Source organism: Phalaenopsis equestris, unplaced genomic scaffold (assembly GCF_001263595.1).
Source record: "Phalaenopsis equestris unplaced genomic scaffold, ASM126359v1 Scaffold000399, whole genome shotgun sequence".
Taxonomy (NCBI): Eukaryota; Viridiplantae; Streptophyta; class Magnoliopsida; order Asparagales; family Orchidaceae; genus Phalaenopsis; species Phalaenopsis equestris.
Genome location: NW_018164841.1, coordinates 793,643 through 816,758, shown reverse-complemented (window position 1 = coordinate 816,758; position 23,116 = coordinate 793,643). Strand labels below are relative to the sequence as shown.

At 34.4% G+C, this 23,116-nt stretch overlaps 1 protein-coding gene across 1 annotated transcript in view; it reads right to left on the bottom strand.

The window, feature by feature from the left end:
* The window catches only part of LOC110026757 (auxilin-related protein 1-like), a 44,775-nt gene extending 34,540 nt beyond the window's left edge, over nt 1-10,235 (bottom strand). Inside the window, exons 1-6 of the mRNA XM_020727858.1 lie at nt 9,437-10,235; nt 4,225-5,818; nt 4,009-4,147; nt 3,810-3,907; nt 3,608-3,673; nt 3,347-3,436 (exon numbers count right to left, since the gene is read on the bottom strand). Of these exons, the coding sequence (XP_020583517.1) occupies nt 3,347-3,436; nt 3,608-3,673; nt 3,810-3,907; nt 4,009-4,147; nt 4,225-5,818; nt 9,437-10,047 (2,598 nt within the window). The 5' untranslated portion in view covers nt 10,048-10,235. The remainder of the gene's footprint in view (nt 1-3,346; nt 3,437-3,607; nt 3,674-3,809; nt 3,908-4,008; nt 4,148-4,224; nt 5,819-9,436) is intronic.
* Nucleotides 10,236-23,116: the final 12,881 nt, after the last annotated feature.

Sequence of the window (23,116 nt, the reverse complement as noted above, 5' to 3'; positions counted from 1 at the left end):
ATAAATAACTATTCTAATTTCCTAGTTTAATACACAACCCTAATTCCTGTGACTCTCCTGTTTCATGAGTTACGATGGCTGGAACGTGCAGTGCAGGCAGAGAAATCTGGAAGGGAAATAGGAGAAGAAGGGGGGGAGGTAGAAGTACAACAGGGAAGCGAGGAGGAGAAGAAGAAGAGTTAATAAGAAAATTATAATTATTTCAAATTTGTATTTGAGTAATTTTTTTAACAAATTCATTTATAATCGGAGTGGTAAGTTTTTTTGCTTGTATGAGAAGAAGTAAAATTGAGATTGTTTACAAAAATATGAATTTTTCAGAATGTGTCTCGAAGAGGTAAATCGTCAAGTGGGTTATACATATATTATAATACAAAAAGCAAATTTTATCCAATATGTTGTATGTGCATTTATAGTTAATTAGATTTATATGTGTGACATAATAGAAATTCTTCATACTCAGAAAATACATTTACAGCCTACCATTCATGCGTAAATGACAGCACATTAATTTTATTAATAGCAGCTCACTGTCAAATGCATTTTGATTATACAAATGGTTTATTAATTAGTGACACTTTTAATGAACACATCTGGTATCTATAAACTGCATATTTACATATATTGTTTTACAGCACATTTTAAAATAAATCACATATTTATTTAAATGATCAATAATGAAAATACATTGATTATAAGAAATTCCATAATATAGAGAATAAGTTGGCAATGACATGGCTATGATTCTGCTCAAGTTGGGCAGCCAAGAAGAACCCACAAATAAATATAAGGTGACAAAAATGAACCCCTACATGAATATGAAACCAACATAGGTAGGGCAATAAAGGTGAGCCCATATGAGGAAAAATGATCCTGAAGCTAATATGGTTATGACACATACATAACTATGGCAACAAAGATGAGTCCTTATATGAAGGCCACTGTACTTAACCCCATGTACATGATATGTCTAAAGTTGAAAAAAATATTTCCTTCTATGCTATAATGCTTGAAACAAGATAGATGAAGATAGAAGTGAAAATTTAAACTTGCCTGATATCAATCGTGCATGTGTCAAAACAGTATTTATTTTTTTTGTAAATGTTAATATTCTTTTAAAATTCTTTCATGCAAATATTTTCTTTATTATCAGATCATTTTTAGTTTAGATGATTTTCTTTTACAATGATTATCATAAATGAAATGATTCATGTTACTTAATTAAAATTCCCAAGTTCTTTGAATTCTATATTAAATTCATTTGTCTTGTTGAATATCATAGTTTATTAAACTGTTATAACAAACTTTTTCCGGAAAAAATAAAGAAAATATTAAGGTTGAATAAAATTAATACAAAATTTGTAATCATATTTTGGTATATTGCTATTATATGATAAAGAAATTTTGAGGTAATTCAACACATGATATTTATGCTTTTTGTTATAATTTTTTAGTGTATTTTTAGATACTCTATAGATATATTTAAATGAAATACTTTGAATGAGTTTCGCTTAATTTGAATGGCTCAAGTTTATGAGTAATTTTTATTATATTGTTTTGGGTGAATTTAGGTGATTAAATTAATCTCACACTCTATTCTAGTGCATAAGATACCATAATGGATGTTGGACATATATTTAATCGGCTGAATCATATCTGCTTCTGCTAAATCCCGTGCAAATTTGAGGAGAGGTCATTGTGGGGCATGAGTTGTTGGCTTTGGAAGTATTTTCTGATTACTGAAAAAAAAACTAGAAGATTGATATGATCACTTCAAATCAATGTATATCATATTCGGGAAAATTCAATCCAGTAGCTGATAGGTGGGCCATCATTATTTTAGAAAAAAGATAAATGAATATACTTCTTTGGTTCCTAGTTCTGTTTGATGGTCATTGGAACATGTATGGAACCTTTCACTGTAGCTCTTTCAAATAAAATAATTTGTAAGGGATATACTTATCCAAGCATGAATAGATTACTGAAAAAATAAATAAATCTTTGAAACAGAAAAGCCAAAATTTACTTAATGATATCCCTAGAAATTAGTCATAATGGATCACCAAACACAAACCAAGAATATGTACGCAAGCAACGCAAAAGAAACACACACTACAAGTATATGCATCTCTCCATCTTTTCATTGTGTAACATTATCCATCCCAACAGCTTAATGATCAAATGACGTCACCTGAAAGTTTTATTCATGTGCAAGTACAAAGCTTAATGATCTACAATTGCTACATAAATACAATTTTATGGTGTCCTATGGTCAAAAAAAATATATCCTAACGTGCTTAATTTGAAACAAAAGCATGTTTATAAAGAATCAATATAAACGAAACAAGGAATGATAAGTGCAACACATCTTCGAAAATACATTGGCGGACGTTACAAACCTTGAAAATGTAGGACAAGATAAGCCTAAAACATGATATTTGTTAAAATCAGAATTGTACAAAATGAAGAAATATAGAAATAAGAGTGAATATTATTAGCATAAAGAAATTACTGTATGAACTTTCACGAAGCAGAAAGCCTAGGACTATGTAACTAGTAAAATTTTGTGAGCCAACGATAAACATTGTATCGGATGTGAAGACAAGATGAGATAAACTTTCGAATCCAACGAGATGAGTGCCTTAAGGTTTTCAATTTCATCCCCAAAAAAATAGGTCTACATTGTGTCAAGGAGGGGCTCCAAATCAATTGAAGGATGAAACACTTAGCATGGCTGGCGAGAAAATAGCTATCAGTCAGGGCATTATAAGAGCATGTTGCCCATATTACTAGAGCGTGTTCAGCATGTATCAAACAGAGATGCATCACCACTAAGCAGCTATTCTTGAAAGATGAATAAAATTGTAAGTGCAAATTCATAGCTGTGTTTGGTTAGGTTAAAATGTGTAATCAAAAACAAATTTTGAACAAAATATAGAGCAATAAATAATAGCTTCAGGAAAACAAAAAACATAAATTGGATACAGCAATCTCTTCATAGTAAAACCAAATTAGGGTAACCAACAACAAACAAAAAAAAAGGATGAAAGATGTTTGAAAAAACAGCAAAAAATATTTTAAGCCCCAAAATTACCAGAAACTAAAGAAACAAAAGTTACTTCAAAGAAAGGAATGACCAAATTCCATTTTTACAAAGAACAATGAAGAAAACGAGATGCCAGTAGACTAACATCTGGCAATATTTACTTATGTACATGACACTTGACAGGAATTGTGATAAGCACCAAATGAAGAAAAAAGTCAACAAATAAATCATCAAAAAGATGCATGTAGAGGAGAGCTGTTTGCACAAATGTAAGAATAAGAATGTTAGAAAATAACTCACATATTGCAATGTTGATAGCAAAGCACGCAAGTTGCCTTCTTTACCAGCAGCCCAGCGCTTTATTTCAAAATCCAATGTTTCTGACATCCTCTGAGATCGGCATGGTACATAAGAACCAAATAAAAACAATATAAAAAGACAAACTTAGCAAATTAATCTAGATCTATTAGAATTAAAATTACAAGTTTTCCCTTGAAAAGCACACTTGATTTCAAATACGTGAAATCCTAATGTGAATATTCATTTTTACTAAAGGCTTACATTTCTTTCTGCCTGGTCCCTTTGCATTTGCATATCACGCTCATTTTTCTCAGCTAGAGCTTTTGCCTGGATACAAAACCTCTGGATCACCATAGTATTCTTCCAATAATATAACTTAGCAGCTAGTAAAGATTACATGTGCAGGTCTCTATCCTACATTAGGAAAAAGTAATATTCAGATACAAATGCAAGGAGTGCACACCGCTCTCTCACGTGTCCTCTGATGCCGTTCAAATCTAGCCCGCCTTCTCTCTTCAGTCTCTCCATCAACTTCTTGAAATTCTCCAGGTGATGGAGAAGCTGTAAAGAAAGGATAATTACATGTAACTCTTACTGATAAAGAACATGTTGATCAACAGCAGGCTGTAGAAATGTAAACTCCACTTAATGAAGTAGAATACCTCCAAAAATCGAAGACAGGTCATCTGCAATGTTTGTTACAGAAGATGCCTTCTTCAAGTTGGTATTGGAACTAGAGGAACTACTTCTCCTTGCTTCCGGAGCTCCTCTGCTTTGGAATTGTGAATCAAAAATATTATCCTGAAACAACAACTAATAAGTAAAAGCCTAAGATTATAAAACAGTGTAGAAGCTTTTATCTCTGCATAGATTATTACCGCTGTTGCTGATCGTTGCTTCGGTGCACTGCTAGCTCGAGAACCCATGCCGAAGAAGGATTCAAGATCATTATCAGTATTATTTTGCTTTTCATTTGCTGCAACAGCTGCCCTCGCTCTGGCTTCAGCAGCTGCTCTATCCCGAGCCTCAGCGGCAACTCTCTCAACTGCAGCTCTTTCTGCAGCTCTCTGACGTGCCTCAGCTGCAGCTCTCTCAGCTGCAGCTCTCTCAGCTGCAGCTCTTTCTGCAGCCTTTTCTCTTGCTTCGGCAGCAGCCTTTTCTCTTGCTTCGGCAGTTGCCTTTGCCTTTTCAGCTCGATCTCTTGCCTCATTTGCCGCCCTTTCACGTGCCTCAGCAGCTGCCCTCTGAAATGCCAGTCGCTCTGCCTGTTGACGTGCTTTCTCAGCAGCAGCTCTTTCAGCTTTTTGTCGAGCTTCTGCAGCTGCTCTTTCACGTGCTTCTCGTGTGACCCTCTCCACAGCCTGTCTGGCCCTTTCCCTTTCTCGCTCCCGCTCCAATTCTCTTTCCTTTTCAAGCTTCCTTTGTTGTTCCTCTTTCTCATCCCTTTCCTTCTGTAAAAGTTCTCGTTCCAATTGCTCTTGTTTCTCTTGATCTTCTGTGTATTGAGACTCTGCTGTTGAGGTTTCAGCACTTGGATAATGTACATGGTCCTTATTTCTAGAAACTTTTGCATCACGCTCCCGTTCCCTAACCTCCTTAGCATGCCTAAACTTTGCCTCAGCTTTTCCCATTGCATCTCTCAAATTTGCATCAATATCCTCCTCATAGGCGAAAACTTCAGCATTTTCATTAGGATATTTCTGCGGCTTAACCTTGGAAAAATCTTCAAGTTCATCAATCGATGAAATATTAGATCTCTTTATGGAGTTACCGGTATAAGAGTAGCTTTGATTGGGCTGTGAGAGAGAATCAGTATCCACTCTCCTGCCACTTAAGCTAGGTGAAGCAGGTTCATCTATCCTGAAAAATGGTGGCTTCTTACCAGCAATAGGAGGTGGTGGCCTAGAAGGTGGTGGAGCACTAGTAGGTTTGGTGAAAAGAGGTATTTCTGAAACAGTGAGCCACAAGGCCTCAACCGCTTCAGGATGTTGAAAGGAGTTTGAGGATTGATCTGGTGCAAAATTTTGCTCAAAAGTATTTGCCGTTCGAGAACTATGCCTGCCAACAGAATTTTGAAATTCAGTAGCTCTGGTAGGTTGACTTTTAAGTGTTGTATTTTCAACCGTATCGACAGAAGATCTCTGATGTGACTCCTCACTAAAATTGAATCCAGAGTTAGTGTCCTGATTGGCTTCATACATGATCTTATCCTTTCTTGTGTCAGAGACTCCGGATGAAAATGAGGGAATTGGCTTTCCAAGTCCATCAAAATCATCAAAACCAACTCCTCCAACAGATGCAGAATAAATGTTTGTGCCTCCAGAACTCATAGACTGACTGATTTGTTCCAAGGGATCATCAGAAGAACCAGAGGATTGATGCACTGAAGTAGCATGCAAATCTACAAATGGATCTACTGGTATGGCAGTAGTGGTTTTGACTGATTTTTGGTGGTTCTCCGCGGGCTCTTGCCTATAAGATCAAACATAGTTTTGAGAATGGAATCGGGGTAAGTGATGCAACAATTGAAGAAAGTCAGAAACATGAACCTTATTATAACTATAAAATTTCAGTTGATGTTTTCTAAGCAAAAAAAAAAAAAAGCATTAACTTAGAAACTACATCACTTAGAAACTACATCATGATATTATTCGTGAAAATCATAAAATATGTTACTGCTTAAAATTATATTCAAACACAGAAAGTATGTTATGAAATGAATAGTAATCAGTCAAAAAAATCTAAATAAATCAAAATAAATCTTACCTCTTATATTTATAATGAAAATTCTGAATCATATCAAAAATAAAACCATCAATAAAAAAACTGGGAAAGATAGAGCATCAATCTAAACTGATGAAAAATAATAAATGTTATTAAAATTAAATTATAGTCTAACAAGTGTAATACGAATATGATATTTGTAACATGAAATGCACTAAAGTTTTTGTTTCACTAAATGCAGAACAAGGTCTAATAATAAAAACATCATTAGAGAAGGCTTCCAAATACTGATTTTTATATTTTGCACGCTATAACATCAACAATATATTAGATTAGAGTTCTTCCTTTTGCGTATCATAGCCATTCTTGTCACTGTAAAAAAGACACTGAAAAAATGTGAAGAAAATGCCTTTGTAAAGTTATTTTTATGCGTTCTGCCATTTTGTGAAAATAAATTTCAGTTGCATGAAGCAACACATTCTGTAAAAATAAAATAATGAAAATGTGTTTTTCCATGATTTTCCTTTTCCCTTATCACACAATTGCAACCGGTAAGTAGAATGTCATGGTTTCACTAATCCAAAACTAGAATGGGATGCACGACGAAACAATCAAAAAATTACAATATCCAATTAAATATTTTTTAATTTAAGAAAATATTAATTTTTTTATTTAAAATCAGAAAATACACTTCATTCATTCCAAATGATGATATAAAAGTCAACAAAATTTTCATTACACAATAAGTTCAAGAATGAATAAAAAACTTTATAATGATTAAGATTTCCACCAAAAAAAAGAAAACAAACAGGAGTCCATCTTGATAATATCTTAATCAATCACACATTAAATCAATCACAAAAAAGTTTAGATGAAATAATCATAGAAATCGCCAATTGGAATATCCATGCCTCATATCAATACAAAAAGAATTACCCCTCAAAAGTTGTCGCTAAAACTTGCAAAGCGCTCTAAGAATCCACTTCCAAAGCACACATGAAAATTAAGAGGAAACAAAAATTATATTCAACCTTTCAACATTATTTTGCATATCCAAAGTAAACTATTTATGATCCAAAAATACTCCAAATAAAAAAAATTTATCATAATCACCCAAGATCCTATGTTTCAATTCAACACATTTGAATTCCAGTAAAAGTATCTAGTTTGCAAACTTAGTATCTACAATTCCAAGTTAACAATTCCATGCCTGCATTATCCAGAAAATCAAGCCATTCAGCTCAGATCACATAAAAAATTTCAAGAAATGGTAAGGCACAGTAATAGCTATAGTAGGAATGTCGAGTGACTAAGAAAACAACCACTTAAAAGAAAAATCTAAAGCAACCCAAATCACATTCTGTACAAGGGCAAGTCAGAAAAACATAATAAAGATTAATTTTGCTACAGTGCAATATCAAGAAAAAAACAAATCAATCGATTGTAAATATAGTGTTATACCATAAATGAAAAGAAAGCAACAGATCCTAATTATAGTGAATTGCTGTTTGGTGGAACTGATAAGAAACAACCACAACACAATCAATTGATAGATAACAAACGCAACACAGCAAAACAGTAACAACATTATCATTATATCAAACTGCAATAACAATGAACTAACATGTGGAGGGTAGTTATAAACACACTGGGAAGAAATATTGAAAAACAAGCCACTTATGTTGATCTACACAATCACTGCTTTGGCTTTGTGTTCTTCAAAATAATTTTATCAGTACTTTCACAAATAGGACTAGTATCAAGTTGATTTCAAGTGTGATGATATCAATCAAGCATAGCACAAATCAAACATGACTCAAAATAAAAATTGATTCAAGCTGAGCCAGTTTAACTTGACATTCTTCAATTTTTAATAGATTCTTGATTAAACTGTAAATATTAGTTTATATTTATTATATGAGATGCATATACTATAGATGCAAATTTTGAGCCAATTCAAACTATATTAACCAAGTCCAAGTCAAACAAAAGATTGATATGAAATTTATTTCAATTTTGAAGACAGGAGTAAAGCTTAAAATCCACTCAATTCACTTTAAAATTAAATCAGATTTGGAGAATTTTTTTTAATTTAGACCATTCTCAAAAAGTCCTATCAGATATAGATATGCTACCCTACAATTTCATTGCCTGTGAACATAAATCCATTGAGTGCACCCACCGCAAGTGACATTTTTCTAACAAAAATCAAAGTTGTGGCATGTCAGGATTTTGAACAGCAAAAGAAAGTAAGCATTACCAGGACAAAATTAAGTACCAAAATTCAGCCACTTTCCCAAAAGCTCTCTTTTCCATATGAAATGTCAGATTTCCTCAGGCTTAAACACAATATATTCATCAAATTTAAAACTGATAAAGATTCATTCTTCATATTTCTTCTTTACACAGAAAATGATGGCTGCCCTAAAATGAGCTCCATATCAAACAGCATATAGAATCACAAATGTGCAACTTTGAATCAAACAAGCAAATGAGTACTAAACGCCAAAAAAATACTAAGAGGAACCAGCAAATGTTTAAGGCTGTGTGTTTGGCTCTGAAATTATTATGTCAGGATTCCTAACGTAGAGAATCATTCGGAATCCAATTGAATCACGCCACGTGGTAATGACAGAAAAAAATAAAATCTGTACTGTAACACAAGGGAATATTCCTCTCAAGTTATTCAGGTGTTATTGTGTGTTATTTAAGTGTTATTGATGTGTTATTGTGTTATTATAACACTGGGAGTATTCTCAGAACACAATAACACTTGAATAACATACAATAACATCTGAATAACACGCAATAACACGGGAAGAATATTTCTCTGTGTTACCGGATCATTTTTTTTTTTTTCTGTCACCGTCACGTGTCGTGATTTCATTGGACTCCGAATGATTCTCTACGTTAAGAGTCCTGACAGAATAATTTTCCGTGTTTTGCTGCCTATAAGATTTAGGTTAAATAATATTTAATAAATCTGGTAAATCCGGATTCATCAAATTCAAATGGTTAGTGTTTAAATCCAAATTTGTGTTAAGAAAAAAGTAAAGGAAAGGAAGAATTTTTTAATTGAAGGAAGTTTGGATTTAAATTTGACGATTTTTTTGTTTGGCTGAATTTAAGTAACGTAAATCTTGCTCATATCCGGCTACCAAACACCCCATAAGAAAAATCATTTAAAAAAAGTGGTTAAAATTTTATATTTAAAATGCGTGATTAAAATGTTATACTCATTTTTTGGGCGGTTGATATGTAAGAAAACTTTTCAAAAAAACAAGCCTAACACCAATTTTTAAGAGGCGCATGTGGTGAATAGAACATTATTTAAGAAAGAACCAGCTTATACGTTAGAAGAATCACCTCTTCTGTTGCTGACTGCTCACACCAAAACCCGGCAAAAGTTCCTCAAAACCGGAGGCATCCTTATCCTTCTTCCCCAATGATTGTCGATCGCCTGAACTCTTGGCATCGGGCATTCCCCTTCCGAGGTTCTCTAACAGATCGTCATACGGAGGAGACGAAACACTTTCCGTAGTAGAACCCAACGACTCGAACACGTCAACGTACCTGGCCGACGAGGAGCTTTTCACGCCAGGAATTCCAACGAATATGTCGTCGTCATACACGGGCTTATCGTACACAGGCATAGACGACGCTTTCGGCGCCGGATCTTTAAACCCATCGAAGATGGAATCAATCGAGGGCGGGGAGGCAGACTTTTGAGGCGGTCCTCCAAACACGTCTTCGTAGGAGGAAGGAATCCGATCGGCAGATATACCTCCTCCGCCAACGCCGCCGCCAAAAAAGGGGTCATCAGTAGACGAGCCCGATCTTGGCTTGTTCCAAGACGGGACGGAAGAAGTGGTTCGGACGGATCCACCCAAAGCGGAGGATCTAGAGGCCGCCATGGGAGCAGACTTGCCCTGGGGTCGGATGCCAAAGTCCCGGGCTAGGAGCCCCAAGTCCTCCATATCGCTGGAGGAACAGAAGAAAAAAAGAATTAATTTCTAGATCAAGCTTGGCGGAGGAGGCGGCAGCAGATTCAAAATCGCCTGGATCCGGCGGCCGTATGCCGTACCGGAGGGGGGAGGAGAAGAGGGAGGAGGGGAGTACAAGCCGAGCAAAGTAGGAGGCAAGATGGGTCTGGGTGAGTTGATGGGCTGAGGTTCGGTGGATTTCATTTCAGGATTTACTGATTTACCTCGACGCGGGTCACTGTGGCCCACCTGGGCCCGACAGTTTCCATTGCGGGCCCCACTTTAGAATCTACGGCTGCGATGTCTTGGATCTGAGCTCTGTGCATCCTGATTTTTAATAAAGTAGGAATTAAATTTAAATATAATTTTTGAATTTAAGTTAATTTCAAGATTTGTCAGACTATTTGGATAAAAAAATAATTCGAATCAAATAATTATTGTAATTAAAATGTTCACAAGAACAAGTAATTAGAAAACTGTAATTATTATTATTTATGTATAACAAAAATATTCCTTCAAATTTTAAGATGCTAAGGTTACCTAAAGAGTCTGTTGAACTCGACTAGTCAGCCCGATTAGCTCCATTAGGCCCCACCAGCTTTGTTCGGTCAGGCTAAGCCAGCTCTAATCGACCCGGATTGCTTCGTTTGATTTGGCCAGCTCCATTCAACTTGGTCAATTGCTAGTCGACCAAATCAAGTTCCATTCGGCCCCACTAAGCTCTAGTCGGTTAGGACAGGTTTTGTTCGTCCCACAAATTTTTGGTCAAACAAGTCAGGTTCCAATTCGGTCAGATCAGGTTCAAACCGGCCTGGCCAGATTCAGGTCGACCCGGACACGTTCCAATTGGGTTTGTCGGGCCAGATTTCAGTCGACCCAGCTAAGTTCCACTCGGCTTGTTCAGATTTCACTCAACCCGAACAGATTTCAGTTGACCTGATAGGCTCTAGTTGGACATCTCCATCTGATTGCATATGACCAGAAATATTATTTTAATTTTATAATAATTAATTCTCCTATAATTAGAGGATCATTATTTGTAATGAAAAGAGAAAATTCTAATAGAAAAGATTGATTACTATTCATTATTGTTCATTCCCTCATCACCTTCTCTCCCCTTACTTTATCATATATTTCTTAGTGTGATTCACAATTTTTTTTTTAATTCAATATCCTAAAAGGTGTGGTAAACATATATCATGCCACTAACAAGAAGAGCAGTGACACAAGGTGAATAATCAAGAATCAAATTTGGCTCGGTTAGTTCTAGTTCGACCCACCCAAGATCAAGTTTAGCTCGGTCAGCTCCCTATCGGCCTGACCAGCTCCTACTCGGCTCGGCCAGCTCTAGTTTGGTCTAGCCAGCTCCAGTATTACCTGGTCAAGCCCAATCCCAACTAGCTCGGCCAGCTCCAATTCAACCTAGCTAGGTTTCAATTGGCTCGGTCGGGTTCCGTTCAGCTAGTCCAGGTTCCTATCAGCCCGACCAACTCTAACTCAGTCTGTCTAGATTCCAGTCGACTCAATAAGCTTCAAATAACTAAAAAAATTACTTTCCCAAAAAAGATTTCCAAAAAACATTTTGATGAAAATAATTTGTCTAAGAGAAGATAATCATAAAGGAGTTGAGCCAAAAAATAATATAAGTCATCTATCTTCTTTTTCCATACTTCTTCAACGTAAATTTACTCATAACACTCAAGAAACTTACATCTCACGAGCAAGTTTCTAAAGAGTAAGAGGAAAATAATCTATATTTTTTGGACCCTGCACAACTTAATAGTCGAATGCTAGTCACGACTTTGGAGAAGTTTATTTTCAAAATATAACTCAGTCAAATAAATAATAAAATCAGTTATCCTAGGGTTGATACCACGTTATCTCGGTCTAAGTAAAGTTGAAAACTTATGGTGACTACTCAATGTAGGAGAACTACGGCTCCGGGCAAATAATAGTCTGAATTTAATGAAACTACTCAAATTTCCTTATAATGGAGAAGCCAAAACTTACCGAAACGTAAATCTGTCATACAACGTAGGTGCATGTGTTATGTAGTAATGCGGCTCAAGAGTATCATGTATCGATCCCACAGGAAAAGTACAATATTATTGACTTCCACAGAAAAATCTCTAGTTTATTAATTCAATTAACTTAGCTTGGCAATTACCAAAAGAAGGTTTTTAAGTCCTAAGATCCTAACAATATAGAATACTTGGAAGTAAAAGAAAGCAGAGAAACATGAGAGAAAAATTAATGAGTTCCTTCAAGACAAGTGAGGCTTGTGCCTCTGTGATTCGGGGATTGTGGCGATCATGATTTTCCTAATTGTTTCCCTATGTGATTGTTGAAAATCGAGACAATGTATTCATTATGTCTATGTCTAGATCAAAAGAAGTTTAAAATTTATAAAGTTGAGGCTTCCTCATTCCACACGGCACTCCGCATGGCATTTCTGATCCCCTATAATGATTGCAGAATTTCACCGAGATATGTCTATTCTCTTCGATTTATGTGGTTAATCATTCTTTTCCACTACGCAACGGTTAGAGGTTATAATTTTACAAAGTATTTTAACATCTTAATTCTATCTAGGTGTAAAGGAAGATTGGAGGTTAACCAACAACATTGGTCGTGAAAATCTCGAAAAAGAGTCTAACGGAAAGCCATTATGGAAAAAAAAACCATAATAAGTCCACTACTACCTACTTTACAGAGAAATGAAGCAAAGCTTAGTCGTGTATTACGAAGAGAACCATAGCGAAGGATATCACATGAGAATCCATTGCAAGCAACATAAACATGAATAACTTACAAGAAGTTGTTTCAACTACAAAGACAACAACTATCCCTCGTACACAATCATTCACATTTCACAAAGTAAAGAAAAACTCTCCCTTGGAGGTTTCTACCCGAAAGAAAGACAACCCTTAGGAGATCCCTCAAAATCTCTCACGGACTCTCTTCTTTCAGACTCCAAGGCTTCTTTGGTGCAGAAATCTTTCTTATAAGCCCGATGATTTGATTTTATAGAATGAATCAAGGTTTACCTCATCAAATTTCTTTCATAAAGTGTTTCCCGCTCATCGGCATGGTCACACCCATTTTTGTTATGGTCTCTCCATTCTTCTATTAGGGCTGGCGTGGCTACGCCGGATTGTGGCATAGCCACACCACCCTATTGAACATGATGGCGTGGTCACACCATTTACAGGATGATCACTTCTTTTCTGGTGTGGTAACAGCATTTCCGACATGATCACGCCATTTTCGTCACGGTCACGCTAGTTTTGATCGATCAGCGGTGTGATCATGCCACCTTTAGGAATGGTAACACGACTTAGGGGGACTTTTCTATTAGCATTTCTCGTTCATTTTTGTTCGTGTTCAATTTTAGCATCTTGCACAACATGAACAAAATACATTTCTCAAGTGTAAATTTGTGATAAATAAATTAATTTATGAGGTAAAATGTAAGGAAAATAACAGATAAAATGACGTAAAATTGGCGCATGTCAATAATCGAGTCATATTAAAAGGAAATAGTCAATCTAGTTGAAAAAGAAAAGATCTATTTCACTCATAACACTTGAGAATTCTCCTTACAAAACTGTGTCAACTGTAATATTAATGAGCTTGCAATTTATGAGACTATTCCTTGAAGATGATCCAAAAATGTCAATTGGAGGAATCTTATATGAGAGCCCTCATGCAGAAAAATAGTCGTCATAATAGAAACCTCATCATTTTGACTCAGTTTTTTAACTTGTATTTGGAGAGAATCATGCAATATAAGGAGGAATAATTTTAGTTTCATATTTATTATTCTCTTATTTTTTTTAACATATGTACTTCAAAAAAATAAGAAAATCATAAACTAATATGTGACAGAAGTATTCCTTTGGATTTTAAGGTTTTGAGATTATCCAAAAAACCTATTAAACTCGACAAATCGACTTGACCCGCTATGTTTGCCTCGGCTAGCTCTTTTCGACCCGACAAGTTTTTTGTTTGGTTCGGCCATGTTGCACAACTACGTCAGGTTCCAATCGGCTTGGCTAGATTCCACTCGACCCGACCTTGGCTGCTCTGTTATGGCCGAACAACTCTATTCATCCATACCAGTTTTTAGTCGACCAAGTCAAGTTCAAGTTGGTATGGCCAAGTTCAAGTCAAACCTGACTTGCTTTGTTTGGCTTGACCAATTTCTAGTTAGCCAAAGTCAAGTTTCGGTCGACCCGAGCAGGTTGTAGTCGACCTAACCAAGCTTTGTTCGGTCCAGTCAGGTTCTACTCGGCCTCAAAAGGTTTCAATCTGCCTGACCATGTTCTTGTATGCTTGATATGTGTTAGTCGTCCATCTCCAATCGACTGCATAGGATTAAGAGTATTATTACAATTTTTTAATAATTCTTCCCCTATAAATAGAGGACAATTTTTGTAATGAAAAAAAAAAAATCTAATATGCACAAATTGATTACTGTTTATGATTGTTCGTTACTTTGTCCCTCTATGTACTCTCTCTCAATGTTTGCGCTCTATTTCTCGAGTGTGATTCACAGAAAAAAATGTGAATTCAATAACTTTATACAAAAATAATATAAATTTGAAATACTTTTAGTAAATTGTTTTTAAATAAATAATTTTTTTTTATTTTTAAAATATTTTTAATATTAAAATTTTTTTAATTGCGCCAACTCATGAACAAAAGAGTCGGCTCAAAATCCACTTAGGGTCCGTTTGGGGCAGCTTGTGCGTTTCTCGGCCCGCGGCCTGCGTTTAGTGTAAAAACCCAAACGCAGTTTCCGATAAGCTGGCAAAAAACGCGAACCAAACGGTATGACGACGTTTTCAAAACGCCGCCCACACTTATAAGCTGCCCCAAACGGACCCTTAACCTTAGCCCGCACATGCTTTCGCATTTGGTAAAAGGGGTCTCATGTGAAGTTCATTTGTTCCATTTCTTTGTCGTAAACGCGTGAATCGTCAAGATGTGGTTTCCGAATTTCTGGCATGTGATTGGTTGGACCAGCTGTTTGCTGTCGATTACAAATTGGTGAAGGGCAGGTATGGATTATTTTATATAACTGATGGAGGCGGTTAATGAACTAAGCAATATGGTAATGAGTAATTTATTTTGTCATCAATCGAAGAGAAAAATGGACCAGCGCTATCATATTTCATTAAAATTGATTTGACTTTAAATATGAGAGTATTTCATAAAACTATTGTTTTATGTTTTCTACCTTTTTTTTTTGTTTAATTTATATTTTAATTTGAAATAAACATGTTAAATTATGTAAAAATATACTAGATAAACATATTTTAAAAATAAATAAATAAATAAAAATAAAATTTGATCCAAAACAAGCCCCAAAAGATTATGGATTTTTATTTTTTATTTTTTTCATTTTAAACTATCAATGATGTGTATTAGAAAATTCTCAACTGCGGAAAAAAACAAAGCCTTAGCTTTGCATAATTTTCTAGCACACACAAAAGAATAGAAACGTAATAAGGAATATTTTTTATGTGAAAAAACCTTAAATAGTGAAAAATCACGTGGTCTGAACTAATCAAAATAATCTAGTATATAATTCATTATTCACCTAAGCTATGAAATATGCGATGATAAAATTATGTCAAAATTATAATTATTTTGATATATTCTGACAAACACAACCGTATGACAATTGTTTGGTTACAACAGATATAATGATGCTACGACAGTCATATCTAAGATATAAAAACAACAATAGGGTCACAATAGTAGTATTTGGGTTGCAATAGTGATGGTTGAGCTACAAACGTCTTAGTTGGGCTACAAGAGGCATAGTTGGGTTTCAACAACCATTGATGATGATCAATAACTGTTAGTAATCATTGATCTTGCACTTCTCTTTCAGAGTTGTGCTTTAGTTGTTGGCTCCCTTTCTCTTTTCCTCCCCCATCATGTTGGGCTAGTTTATGATTTTTTGGAGGAGTGTTTTGATAAATCTAATCAAAATCTCAAAACTCTGCATGATCGATATTAATTTTTTTGACCATAAATCTTTTTTTTTAATATTTTAGTGTCTTAATGACCTAGGAATTAAATGATCTTAAGTTCGTTGGATTTCTATCGTCAAGCCGCTCAATTTGACTATAAATATGATAATTTTAGATATTATAACTATAAATTTGTTAAAATCATAGTTTACATGATCCTAAATTTGAATTTAAAATATCTCTTACTCAAAATGAATCAAATTCATGTTTGATCATTTAAATTTCTTAGTGACGTCAATTTCTTCCCAATTTTTAAATAACGACTTTTTGTATCGTCTGAATATATATGTATATTTAATCATTAAAAATATCTCAATCATAATTTTACATATTCTTGAAATTCACACATCAATTCGAATGAGAATCGTTAACATTTTAAGTTACCAAAATATACTCATAGATGCTTTGTTTAAGTTTTAAAAAAATTGAAATTGAATTAAAAATATAAAAAAAATGATGAAATAAATACTTAGGAATAAAGGTCTGATCACGTTATTGTGCTCGTGTGTGTGTGTGTGTGTGTGTAAGCAAATGAGCACAATGGTTGTGAGTGCAGCGTGGTGTGCGAGTAAGCATGAGCAGGGACAATGTGCGCATGTTGGTGCGTTGGCGTGCCTGTAGTTAGGGGCGCACACACACATTAGTGAACATGGGTGAGTGTGATGATACACAAGATTGCATGTCATTGCAAAGCAACCCGTCCAATCACAAATCAATTCATTGCGGGCCTACACAGACGCTTAGTAGCAGGTGCAGGTGCACACATGCATCAATCACTTTGTGTTTACTATAGTACTCGAGGAACTTCCACCATAAATCCCCCTTTAAGGGGATGAAGAATTCACTATTTTCTCTATAGGTTATTGTTACTTATCATCACCTTTAGCCTATCGTTGTTTCTCTTAATTAAATTTAACACTCATAAAGCTTAATTAATAAAATTAATTAAAAATCTTAGGGATATCAAAATCAACTGCACTTGCATATATATTATATTTCTTTCATTCCTATTTCACCTATTACACATAAAGAGACATCTGGCCAATGAGGCTAGCCATACCTCTTGGTGAAGAGTGCCAAACTCATGATTAGCCTAAAATTCATTTTTTTTCGTGCATGCATACACACATTAGTAACATACTTACATCATTTAAAAAATTTTACTTTAGTCTAAATTAAAAAGTTTTATATTAATTAGTTACATATTTACTCAGACTACTCAATCATCAAGGTTGAGTCATTAGTCCTAATACATATCCACTCATGCACATGACATGGTTCATGAGTTTAAAGTGTAGTTGTGCTATTCGCCTACCCTTTTTAAACAATGTCATAAGTCCAAAGAGTTAGGCTGGATGTTATAAATTGGTAAGAGTGAAGTTCATAAGTCTCACTTCTATCTTCTTCGGCTAGGTTCAAACTTCTTACTCATATCAGTAGTGCTCACCTGAGTTTATGTTATCAGGCACCTTATGAATTCCTTTCTACAAGATAAGCCCTCACCTCCTAGGCATTTCTACAATCTCATATTAATTTTATTTTTTAAAACTTAAACCCAACTATAGAATATTCTCAAACACCACTAAACATCTTAGTGTCTCATACTTTCTATTTTTCTTCTATTGGCTCCACATAAAAAGTGTTTGTATGTTTGATCAACTTCAATTGAAATTCTAAAATATCAACTGTGATAATTAAACTTTAAAATCTATTGAAATATGAGAGTCATTATTTTAATTGAGAGTTTTCTTAGAGGATGACACCTTTTACGATGTAATTAACTATAAGAGTTCCCAATAAAATAAGTCATGTCATACCCATATTGGGCACAAAAAAAAATTTCAGAAATGTAGACCCTAAGTTTTAAAACCATTATTTTGTGACTAGATCCATCATTGATAATATTGCCTTTCATTATGAATGGAACACAATATGCATTGTTGGATCATAAGCAAAAAATTTGTATTCTACTAAATGAATTAGATCAACATAAAAGTAAATTTTCTCTCATATTACTGACATTAATGAAAAATAAAAAGGTATAAAATGAAAGCGTTCAAAAAATATCTTTTAATGGATCAAAATCTACTCCTAATATTCAATGTACATTAGAAATTTTTTGGAGCAAACAACTTAAAATATTTTCATTTCTTTCAAAAAATTTTACGAAGATAAAGATGTCTTTTATGATCTTTCAATTAACAATTAATTATTCAGTTGTGATAAGAGTGTGAATAATCATGTTGGAGAAAGAATATAACTTAACCATTAAGCATGCTCAAAAAGACATGCTAAGGAGAGAATTAAATATCTATTAAAGATAAATGATTATTTTTTACCCTTAAGAGTGATCACGATGACCAAATTTAGGAGCATATTAAAGATATATTTAATATATATCATGATCATGAAATAATTAAGGCACTCATAAGAGTTATACAACTTATTCTACTAGTTTAAAATAAGTAATAGGGTTACAAACAAATCAAGTTGAGTCAAGTAGGAGGATGTTCAAGCTCATCCATGTTTACAAAATATTTGTTTATGCCCGATTCAAACTTGATTCAAGCTTTTAAGATAGTTTTTAAGCCTAATTCACTTAATTTTATTCTTATTCAAGTTTGATATGAGTGTTGGAATCCATTTTTGATGTGACATGTGAGGGATGTCCACTTCAATGCTATGATACTATAGTTCAATTATTTACGGTATTTTTTATTCCAAGACATCCATTAGGAACTCTAGGTAAGTCTTTTGGGCACTGAACTGAGGTTGATAATGATTCAACCTTACCTGGGAGAGTTCACTATTGGGTGGCATTAGTTTTGACATAGGACACATTTGTTGTCCACCTCAATGTTTTAAGACCATGCCTCATCCATTCGAAAGCCTTCGACGATTAAAAGAATTCATATAGCCCTCTGACGTGCATTGGAGCTTAGGTGGTCTTCTTTCTCATTCCTTTCTTCTTTTTTCTTATTCTCCCTTCTTCTTCCTCTTCACATTTGCTCCACTACTTTCTTAGGGGACTGCGACGAAGCCTTTGAAGGAGCTTCTTCGAGGAAAGCTTCAATTCTCATTTAAAAAGGAGGGTTTTTGCTTCTTTGGAGAAAAGGTGAAGCCATCTTCATCTTCATCGTTGCAAAGTTGGTGTTTGGATCAAGCAAAGAGAACGCTTCTCCAACCATCATGAAGGTATAACTCCTCTAAAGTTTGTTTTACTTCTTTTTTAGCAAGCCACTTAGGTCTTTGTGTTAGAGATTTAAGTCTAGGTTTTGTGTTAGAGGGAAGTTGCGAACTTAAGGAGCTTTCTTTTGTGATGCCTTACAAATTCATGAGATTTTCCTAAGCCATAGTTCATAAACTCATTCGGTTGGGATTACGATAATCCCATGATTATTTGGTGGCTTCTCTCTTGATGAAGGTGTTGACTCAACTTTTTCGACCTAGATAATGAAAGATTCTCTTGATCCCTTATACCCTAGCTCGCAAAGGCCATGCCCATAAGAAAACATCATTTCTTACTGGTTTTCTCTCATGGTAATAACTTTCATATTTTTGCCAAACAATTAGAGGTAAGCCCTTTGTTACATTGCGTAATGAATGGAAGCTACACAACTTCATCCTAACCATAAGACTTATGAGATATCGTTAAGAGCGATTCAACTTGTTGTTGAATGTGCTTAGGTTCATTCTCAAATTTGCATGTGGTCATCTTCATTTTCATACGCGTGCCATTATTTAAAAATATGCAGAAAAATGATGAATTGTCTGAATTTTTTTTATTTACCACCATTCTTTGGTTGGTCATCGTTGGTCGGCTTGAACGCAGTCCGATATTGTTCAGTCTGATTAGTTATCCCACGTTGGATGTCTCGATCAGTCATTTGATGTCGGTCGGCTTGAATGCTTACATTAATCGGCTCAATAAGTTGCCCAATATCATTCGATCTGATCGATCGTCCCTCGTTGGATGACTCGATCGATCACCCAACTAGACCAATCACCGGACTCGAACAATATCATATGACCAGTCTAGCCCTGTATCATTCGATCCAATTGGTTGTCCCTCGTTGATGGTTCTCGGTTCTTCGTCCTATAGGGAAGATGAACTGATGCCGTCCATTTCCGTTTATTGGAAATGGACGACGCAGATCGAGTCGAACCATCGAACCGCGGGGGAGGAGAACACCAAACTGCTTGCCGCCTCAGCGCGAGCCAGGAAAGCACATCCAACTGAAGGAAGACACACGAATTTTCGACGCCACTGAGGTTGACGTGAGTGCCGCGTGTTTAAAAAGATAATTTGTGGTTTTCCAAATTAATTAAATGTAGAAAATTAAATAAAACTTTAAAAATTCATAATTTGATGTAGAAAAAACACAAAACTAAAAAAAAATACCTTTAAACTTAATGAACAGAGGGAAAAATAATAAAACTAAATTTCAAAATAATTAAATTATATTTAATTTTAATTAATTAAATACTTCATAGAATATTTAAATTATTAAAAATTAAATATAAACCCAAAAAATATAAATTCTTAGAAATGTTCTAAATTGTTTCTTAAGTATTTAGGAGCAATTGGAATAAATTTTTCCAAGGTCAAATGCCTTCCCTAAAATATAAATAACTAATTTCCTACCAAATTTATAATTATTTTTCAAAATAATTATAAAAAATCAGAAAATGGAAAATAAAAATGGATATCAACAAGAAAATTTAGGATGATAAAATTAATCCCTAAAATAGTAATTTTCACCTTCAAAAATTTTTAAATGAAAACTAAGAAGGGATAAAAATGTAAAATTGAAAATTTACCCTGTAGCCAAAATTGTCCCTAAAACCTAATTTAAATCACTATATCAACCCTAGGACCTTGGTTTTAGGGGATCAACAACATGGTTACCCCCTTTAACCATGAGGTTGCCCTTAATGACCGAGGATTAGCCCAATTTGAGCCTAAACCTGGATTAGGCTTAACTTAACTCAAGCTTAGCCCAATAGGTTCATAATTGGACTCAACCTAATTAAGTTTAACTCTAAGTATTAATGAAGTCTAACTTAGACTCAATTTTTAGGTCTAACCCACATTAGACCTAAAAACCCTAGGTCTAACCTAGCTTAGAACTAGTCTAACCTCTTAGGTCCTACATTAGACCTAACTCAAACCCTTTTTGGTCTAACCTACATTAGAACTAAACCCTAACCCTCTTGGGTCTAACCCACATTAGACCCAAACATCAACCAACCCTTTTAGGTCTAACCTACATTAGACCCGAACCCGAACCCTAACCCTCTTGGGTCTAACCCACCTTAAGGGTAGAGGACGTGAGAGACTTTCTTTTATGCTTGAGATCCAAACAGTCTACCATTTCTTTTTTGTGTGGCTAATGCTCTACTAAGTGAAATAGATCAAGTTAATTACGTCACAAAAGGACCTTGGAATGCTTTCAACCCTTCTCACCTTAGTTCATCAAGGTAAGCAACAGTGGCACATATTTATTTCGTTCATTTATTGAGAAAAAAAGTTTTTTCTATGTTGACCTCCACCAAATGTACTGATATAAGAAGGTGCACCCTTATGATACATAAGGACACTATGATAAATGCTATTGGTTTTACCTTCATAAGTAATTGCCAATATTCTAAGCTTTATGCCCCTCATCCTGATTTTAAATCCTTAAGTAGAACTGGAAGAAGTTATATCTTATTTGTGTTGTGAAAGATCATCCATACCAAGACCTATATAATGTATTTCACACATTTATTTCCTTACTTTAATTTTAGATTAGCAAGAGATCTAAATCCAAGTCAAAGATGTAATTGAATAAACCTTAACTTCACTTAGATTTGCATACTTCAAAATGAATGGTGTCATACATATCAATATTACAATTATTCTCAATCCCTCCCAATCTTTGTCAACTCTTACATCTTTCTTATGTACGTTACTTTTACTAACTAATATAAATTCTATTTAGTAATTGAAAGTAGTCTTTCATATGGACATTGAAAGTTGAAGAAGTCAATTTCTTTTAAAAAATAAAAAAGATAATCTTTTGCTTCACAACCTTTTCATGTTTCAATATAAAAAAAAGGAAGATATAGTTCTAAAAAATAAATATTACCTTTTGTTTTCACTACAAGCACCTCCTTAGCTATTGAGTAGAGAGCATAAGCTTATATAATTGCTATGATGACTTTACTATTTATTATCTTCTTTGTATATAATAGGTCTTATAAGATATCCGATAGATATTGTGGTATGATCAGTGGTTAGTTTGCAAATCCAATTCTATTACTCTATCCTCAGTGTTTAGAATCAACACATACCTTTCATCTCTTGTGTATCAGCAAACTCATCAAAGCACTCAAGTCTTTCTTAAGATTCAACACACAACATGAGGCACATGGTGTTGATGGAGACATGTGAAAGATGTTTAATAGCATAACATCAAAGCTTACAATATTACCCCATGTGGACATTACAAGTTTATGAATTTAATCTCAAAAGAAAAATAAATTTGCCTGCTTTAAAACTATGTTGCTAACTCAATCAATGGGCATACCAAGTAATGCTTCAATACAAAATAAAAGGAAGCTATAGTTGCTCACACTAGTAATTTTATCTTTAGTTTTCACTATTAGTGTCACTAGGGGTTAGTCTAACTACAAAAAGTATAAAAATAAAAGCTTAGACCAAGTCATCCTCTTCGCCCTCTTGTTGAGCTCGTAGAAAACTTCTTGCCTTCTTAAAAAATCTCCTACTAGTAAATTATTTATATTTTCATCAACCTCTCAACATTTGAAAGCTCGAAAGTGATTAAGCTTTACTAAGAAGTCTCCTACTAGTAAAATCAATTTTGGTAATTAATAGGAGGCATCTTGGTCTGTCTCCTACCCTTCAATGACTAGCAAATTGGCCAATGCCTGATATTTTGAGAAGGGGAAATAATGAAGCCATTTAATAATGGTGTTTGGAATTTGTAAAAATAATTTAGGAGGATTTACATAAA